Raw genomic sequence first — 8,271 nt, 5'->3', positions numbered from 1 at the left:
CTTTTTTCTTTTTTCTTTTTTTACAAATAGTTTATTGTCAAATTAGTTTCCACAAAACACTCAGTGCTCATCCCCACAAGTGCCCTCCTCCATGCCCATCCCTCCTCCCCCCCACATCCATCAGTCCTCAGTTTTTGTCAGCATTCAAGAGTCTCTCATGGTTTGCCTCTCTCCCTTTCCCCCACCATTTCCGCCCTTCTTCTTCCCCTTGTTCCTCCGTCAAGTTCCTCCTAATCCCCCTATACGTGCAAACATATGATATTTGTCCTTCTCTGCCTGACTTATTTCGCTCAGCATAACACCCTCAAGGTCCATCCATGTTGCTACACATGGCCAGATTTCATTGTTTCTCATTGCCATGTAGTATTCCATGGTATAGATAAACCACATCTTCTTGATCCATTCGTCCGTTGATGGACACTTAGGCTCTTTCCATGTTTTAGCTATTGTGGAGAGTGCTGCTATGAACAAACTTTCTCTTAATTTAAAATGAATAGAAATATCAGTAAAGTTTCATTTTTGGGGGGCACTTAGGTGGCTCATTGGTTAAGCGACCAACTCTTGATTTCAGCTCAGGTCATGATCTTGTGGTTTGTGAGTTCAAGCCCCATGTCAGGCTCTGTGCTGACAGCGCAGGACCTGTTTAGGATTCTCTGTCTCCCTCTCTCTCTGCTTCTCCCCTGTTTGCATTGTCTCTATCTCTCTAAAAACAAACAAATAAATAAACATTAAAAAAGAACCTCCCAGTTTTCTCTTTTGTGCCCATTATTAATCAGAACAGAGGAAATAAAACTCTCAAAAATGGTGTAAATTCATATCAAATGTATAGGTGGCTATTTGGCAATATTTGGAATATATGTTGCTTGTAGGAAGAAATATGGTTTCTTCATATGGCATCCCCAGGCTAAAAACAGTGCCTGACACATAGTATATCTTCAATAAAGGGTTGTTACATAACTTTGGAAAATTCAAAATGCAGTTAGTCATTGACAGAGAAATGCTACCACTTGGAATTTACCAAATGAGTATGTGTACAGGATTTTTGGTACAGCATTGTTTGCAAAGGCAAGTGCTCTGACCAGACTCAATGTTCATCGATACAGAAAACATTAAATAACTTTTTATACAATGATAGAAAAGATTATGTAAGTATTAAAAAGGAATAAGGTAGATCTACATTAACTGATAAGGAATAGTGTCAACAATATTACTGTTAAGTGGAAAACCAAAGTATAGAACAGTTAATCTATAATACGAGAATATATAACATACAATCAACTTGTTTTCTGACCCATATTGGAAGGATTCATGTTGTCCAGGGAGTATCTCTTTGGATGATGGCTTGAGGAAGGAAGAAAAGAACACTTTGACTTGGGAATCCACTTAATAGCTTACATTTTCCACTGTAATAAGGAGCAAGTACAAGCTTTATAATTTTTTAAAATAGATTTTTAAAAAGATTTTATTTTTAAGTAATATCTACACCCATTGTGGGGCTAGGACTCACAGCCTTGAGATCAAGAGTAACATATTCTATCAATTAAGTCAGCCAGGAGCCCCAAATTTATTTACTTATTTGTTTGTTTACTGTTTAAGTATGGTTTATATCTTTCAAATAAAAATGTATGAAGGTTTTATGTAAAAATATAAAAAGGGCAGATTTATTTATTTATTTGAAAGCACCATAATTATTTGGGGAAAATGATACATGCTCATTTAAATATCCATATAAAATGGCAAAAATAAAAAAGTAAAAATCTATTCCAAAGATAAAACTATTTTTAATTGGTAAACATCTTTCTAGATTTTTTTAAGTTTTTTAATGTTTTTATTCATTTTTGAGAGACAGAGAGAGACAGAGTGCTAGCAGGGGAGGGGCAGAGAGAGAGGGAGACACAGAGCTGCCAGCACAAAGCCCAGTGTGGGGCTCGAACCCATGAACTGTGAGATCATGACCTAAGCTGAAGTCAGATGCTTAACCGACTGAGCCATCCAGGCACCCCAATTTCTACCTATTGCTTTATGCATCTGTACAATTTTACAAAAATGAGCTCATCCTATTTATGCTGCTATATAGTCTCCTTTTAATCAAATGATATTCATTGGACTTTTTCTAAATAAACCAGTTTCTTTGTATAAGCTCTGTAGTATGCCACTGTATTAACAACTCATTAACTAAACTAATTACTTATTTTTAAGCACTATAAACGATGCTGCCTCATTCATTTTTAAAATAATAGATAGGCACATATATAAAAAATAAAACAAAATAAAATAACAAATAGGCATAAAGTAACACTTTAAATTTATATGTAAAATATAATAGCAATACTATGAAGAATAATCACCTAGTCAGACTTTCTGTGGTTTGGACATCCAACAAGCACCAAAATGTGCACTTGGCCTGGGCAAATGTGTTCATATTCATTGTAATTTTGATAATTATAGCAAAATAATTACATTATTATAGGTAATAGTTACATCTTTACATTTATCATAGAATATATGATAGCAGTTTAAAAGAATAAGTTAAGTTGATGAGGCTCCTGGCTGGCTCAGTTGGTAGAGGGTGTGACTCTTGATCTCCAAGTCATGGGTTCAAGACCCATGTTGGGCATAGAGCCTACTTAAAAAAAAAGAAAAAGGAAAATAAAATCACAAAACAAACAGGGTACATTGATAGGTACCAACTTGAAAAATCCCTATCCCATACTAATTAGTGAAAGAAGGCATTTACACAGTTACTTTCAGGTTATGTTACCCAGTTATTTTCAAAAATATAGGAAACTCGATTTACTGAAACCTACAAGTATATTCCCATATAAAAATTCATCACACTGTACATTTAGAATTTGTGCCATTGACCATGTGTAGCAACATGGATGGACCTTGAGGGTGTTATGCTGAGCGAAATAAGTTAGGCAGAGAAGGACAAATATCATATGTTTGCATGTATAGGAGGATTAGGAGGAACTTGACGGAGGAACAAGGGGGAGAAGAAGGGGGGAAATGGTGGGGGAAAGGGAGAGAGGCAAACCATGAGAGACTCTTGAATGGTGACAAAAACTGGAGCCTGAGGGGGGGGGGGGGAGGGGGGTGATGGGCATGGAGGAGGGCACTTGTGGGGATGAGCACTGAGTGTTATGTGGAAACTAATTTGACAATAAAAAACTATTTTTAAAAAAAAAAAAAAAAGAATTTGTGCCATTGATAGTATGGAAATCAAACCTAAATTTAAAAATAGGTTGTTTAGGGGCACCCGGGTGGCTCATTCGGTTAAGCCTCAGGCTCTTGGTTACTGCTCAGGTCATGATCTCACAGTTCATGAGTTCAAGCCCCACATCAGGCTCGGCGCTGACAATGTGGAGCCTGCTTGAGATTCTCTCCCTCTCTCCCTCTGTCTCTGCCCCACCCCTGTACACACTGCCTCTGTCACTCTCAAAAATAAATAGACTTAAAAAATTCAAATAATAATAGGTTGTGTCTACCCTACACTGGGGGTAGAGTAGGTTGTGGGGTGCCTTGGTGGCTCAGTCAGTTAAGCGTCGGACTCTTGATCCTGGCTCAGGTCATGATATCATGATTTGTGGAGCCTGCTTGGGATTCTCCCTCTCCCTCTCTCTGCCCCTGCCCTGCTCATGCTCTCTCTCTGTTTGTCTCTCTCTCAAAATAAATAAACATTAACAAAATAAGTTGTGTCTATATTTATGTGTATATATGTAAATACATAGAAGTCAATCTGGAACAACATGTACCTGATTTTTGGCAATGGTTACCTTTTAGGAAAGGAGGCCTCTGCTTTTCCTCTATATACTTCTGTATTGTTTGAATATTTAAAAGAGGATATGCATCAATTGGGTATCTAATCAATCAATCAATATAAATACAACATTTTTTAAATTTAAGTCAATAAAATAAATAACATAAATAAAATAATCAATTAATAGATAAAATTAACAGACCACAGCTAGATTTTGGAAGAAAAGAAGCTGCTCAGAACCTATGTAGAGATACACCTATCTTCTTCCTTGGGAAGTATTTTAGGACTATGTTTTCTCTATCTTTGCCACTCTGGAAAGAAGTTCACATTAAGTCACCAGTTAACTTCTATAAGAAGGTTTTCCTAGTCCCCTAATCCCCACTCGACCCAATGGCTGCATGTGGATGTGAGATGGGAATGCCACAGCCACCCTGCAAGGTGCCCAACCCCACCCCAGGGAGCGAAAGCCTATAGGAGACTCACTACTTGCTTAAAGAACACACCTCTCTCCTTCGCACACTTGTTGTGGCTGAGGGATGATACAACTAATGGAAATGAACATGCAATACTGGCATACATGGTATGAATTAAAAAGTAATTGAATAGGGGCACCTGGGTGGCTCACGAGGTTAAGCATCCAACTTTGGCTCAGATCATGATCTTGTAGTCTTGAGTCCCCCATCAAGTTCTCTGCTGTCAGCACAGAGCCCGCTTCAGATCCTCTGCCCCTCTCCTGCTTCTCTCTCTCTCTCAAAAAAAATCTTTTTAAATAAGTAATTGAATAACAATAAACTCAGATTAAAACAATCAAATACCCTGTCCTGCTAAACCAGTGAGGATTTGTTCATTGGCTTTACCCAGTATTGGCATGGAATGAGTCAATGATGAAGGGAAAGCTAGATAAATTAGCAGAGACCAAAGGAAGGAAGGAGAGCTTTGTCGAACATACTAAGGAGTTTACCCAGGAACCAGGGCAAGCCAGTAACAAGCCTTAGACAGCTGGATCACCTCTGGCTGCTCCAAGGAGAATACATTGAGAAGCAGCAAGACTGGACATGGATAGAGCACCTAAGAGGCCAATGAAGTAATCCAGGCAAAATATTTTTTGTACCCTAGAACAGAGGGAAAGGAAACAAGTGGATTAGTAGAGGGATATATTGAAGAGAGGAGTCTGATAGGTCTTGGTGATTGACTGCATACATCCATCCAGAAAGAGAGAACAGGGTGGTGGTGGTGGTGGTGGTATGTATATTGTCTAAGTTCAATCAGTAATAGCTGAACCCTGGCACTCATGGATTAAGAAATTCATTGTTGAAATTAGACCATGCGCAATTTGTGGGAGCAGTTGAACATCTGGGAAGGGGAGTTAAATCCCTAACCAGTCAGTCTGAGAATCTAAAAACATCCAGCCATCGAAGTAGGAGTGCAAAGAGGAGACTGACGGAGAAGTCTAGGAAAAGCATTTGCCTTTGGGGATATAAAAGCAATCATCTGCTGATGGATCTTGGCCTGCTGTTGGTCAACAAGGCCTACAGTCTGGAGGAAGAGCTGGAGGCAAAATAGAGTAAGAGCAAGAACAAGTTGGAACCTGCCAGGCACCTCTGCATGCACAGGCCGTCTCATTGCACTAGGATGGCATTCAGATATGGTGCCTCCAAATTCCTTTTCTGGCCAACTCTAACCTGGAACCATACAGGGAAAGGGGCTCTGCAAAACAGTTTCCAGCTTAACCAAGTTAATGGTGGGAGGTTCTGGAGGAAATGTATTGAGCTCCATTTTAGACGCATTAACTATAAGTGGATTGTAATACACACTCATGGAGATGACCAATAAGTGCTAGTCCTGTCCAAATTTCTTCAGGATGCAAACAAATCGCTCTAGTTCTAATCTATTCTGGGGCGAGAGAGTGGAATGCAGGTCTGGATTATGAACCTAGGAATGAAAGGTATTGGCCCAGAGTGAAGACAGTCTCGAGAAATAAAAAACAGTTCAACAGGTCTATAAGCTTCAGGCAGTGACTTGGGGCAGCGAGATGGAGTGTGTGGGCCTTACAGGGCAGGTGGGAGGTGGTCTTCTGGAAAGATGGCCTGAGAAACCTTACCTCTGACTGAGGAGAGAATTGGTCTATATATTAGGGGTAGCCCCTTAAATCAGAATTTTGAAAGTACAATGACATATAAGATAAGGACTTATTTGACAGTACTCCTCTTATTTTTTAATGCTATTATGGAAGCACAAGACAGTGTATCTAATGACTGATTCTTCTTTTCAGAAATTTCAAAGACAAGTTTGTTAATACAGTTTGTGACCTTACTTGCTTCCAAGTCTTTCAGAATCATAAAGAGAATTCTGACTGAGGTTCCAGATGAGGTAGTAAACATTCCACACAGAGAGGTCGACTGTCACATACATGGAACCCCCAGCACCGCCCCAATCACCACCACCTCCCCTCCACTACTGCCATCGATATCACTATCCAAGTTGATGGAACAGAGGCTGGGGAAAGGCAGCAAAGAGACGGCAGAGGGAGGTAACAATTCCAAATAAGAATGGAAACTAATACTGCTTTCAGGTCAGTTTTCTTCATTTCTATTGGATAACAAAAGTAGTCAATTAACATTTCTTTAAAAAACTCCAGTGTAATTAACATACAGTGTGATATTCATTTTAGGTGTACAAGATAGTGATTCAACAATTCTACACATTACTCAGTGCTCATCATGATAAATGTACTCTTAATCCACTTCACCTATTTCACCCATTCCTCCACTCACCGCCCCTTTAGTAACCATCAGATTGTTCTCTATCATTACGAGTCTGGTGTATTTTTTTTTTTTTTTTGGTTTGTCTTTTTTTCCCCCTTAGTTAAAAATTTTTTTAAGTAGCCTTCACACCCAGTGCAGAGCCCAAAATCGGGCTTGTACTCACGACCCTGAGTTCAAGACCTGAGTTGAGATCAAGAGTCAGGGACTCAACTGACTGAGCCATCCAGGGGCCTCTCACTTGTTTTGTTTTTTAAATTCCATATGAGTGAAATCATATGGTATTTGTCTTTCTCTGACTGACTTACTTTGCTTAGATCCATTGATGTTGGTGCAAATGGCAAGATTTCATGTTTTTATGGGTGAATAATATCCCATTGTATACACAACACACACACACACACACACACACACACACACATCACCTCTTATTTATCCACTTATCTATTGATAGGTACTTCTAAATTTTTCTGTTAAAAAACACAAAAAAATTGTTGTTGAGGCAAAGCCAAGAGGCCTACTAATATGCTAATAGCTCTAGAAGCATTTAGGGGAGCCTGGGTGGCTCAGTCGGTTACGCCTCCGACTTCAGCTCAGGTCATGATCTCACGGTTCATGGGTTTGAGCCGCACTGGGCTTTGTGCGGACAGCTAGCTCACAGCCTGGAGCCTGCTTCTGATTTTGTGTCTCCCTCTCTCTCTGACCCTCCCCTGCTCACGCTCTCTCTCTCTCACAGAAATTTAAAAAAAGAAGCATTTATGAAGATGAAGTGTAAATTTGTAAATAAAATTTTACTATAGGAATGAGTAGCTATGTTGGATATAGTTGTGCCCTTCAGGGAATTAAATACAAATAAGGAAAGCAGCAAAAACATTTCAAACTTTTCAGCGCTTTGCTTGTTTCTTTAATCATATTGTCATGTGCATACCATATGTTAAGGTTGCTAAAGCCCTTTGCCTATCACATAGTATACCATCTTATTTATCATGAATCATAGAAAATTTTCCTTCCTAGAAACAAGATTTTTGCATAGCATATAGAATAAAAATTCTACTGGGAAGAATCTTAAAGATATTTGCTTATTTTCTAGAGCTATTGTATTATTTTACTTATGTATTCATTTTTCATTTACATACATTTCTCAAAATTAGGGTCTATTTTTTTAATGTTTTTATTTATTTACTTAAGTAATCCCTACACCCAACATGGGGCTTGAACTCATAACCCCAAGATCAAGAGTCAAATACCCTATTTAGCCAGCCAGGAGCCCCTAAATTGTGCTCTATTTTACTTGTCCAGTTTATTACTATTTGTTAAACTGAGTAATATAACTGTAGCCAAGCAACTGGGTATAAAGATTACTTTTTAGAGGACATCCAGATGGCCAACAGACACATGAAACGATGCTCAGCATCCCTCCTCATCAGGGAAATACAAATCAAAACCACACTGAGATACCACCTCACGACAGTCAGAGTGGCTAAAATGAGCAAATCAGAGCACTCTAGATGCCGGCGAGGATGTGGAGAAACGGGCACCCTCCTACACTGTTGGTGGGAATGTAAATTGGTACAGCCCCTCTGGAAAACAGTGTGGAGCTTCCTCAGGAAACTTACAATAGAACTCCCCTATGACCCAGCAATAGCACTGCTAGGAATTTACCCAAGGGATACAGGAGTGCTGATGCATAGGAGCACATGTACCCCAATGTTCATAGCAGCACTCTCCACAATAGCTAAAACATGGAAA

At 39.2% G+C, this 8,271-nt stretch overlaps 1 protein-coding gene across 2 annotated transcripts in view; it reads left to right on the top strand.

The window, feature by feature from the left end:
* The first annotated feature begins 6,175 nt into the window (after positions 1 to 6,175).
* Positions 6,176 to 8,271, top strand: part of PP2D1 (protein phosphatase 2C like domain containing 1) — a 21,286-nt gene continuing 19,190 nt past the window's right edge. For both annotated transcript variants that reach the window (XM_039219715.1, XM_039219714.1), the window contains exon 1: positions 6,176 to 6,332. In XM_039219715.1, the coding sequence (XP_039075646.1) occupies positions 6,310 to 6,332 (23 nt within the window). In that variant the 5' untranslated portion in view covers positions 6,176 to 6,309. The remainder of the gene's footprint in view (positions 6,333 to 8,271) is intronic.

This window comes from Hyaena hyaena, unplaced genomic scaffold (genome assembly GCF_003009895.1).
Source record: "Hyaena hyaena isolate Hyena2069 unplaced genomic scaffold, ASM300989v1 scaffold_839, whole genome shotgun sequence".
Lineage (NCBI taxonomy): Eukaryota > Metazoa > Chordata > Mammalia > Carnivora > Hyaenidae > Hyaena > Hyaena hyaena.
The sequence above is the reverse complement of the archived record's forward strand: the minus strand, read 5'-3'. Positions and strand labels throughout refer to the sequence as shown.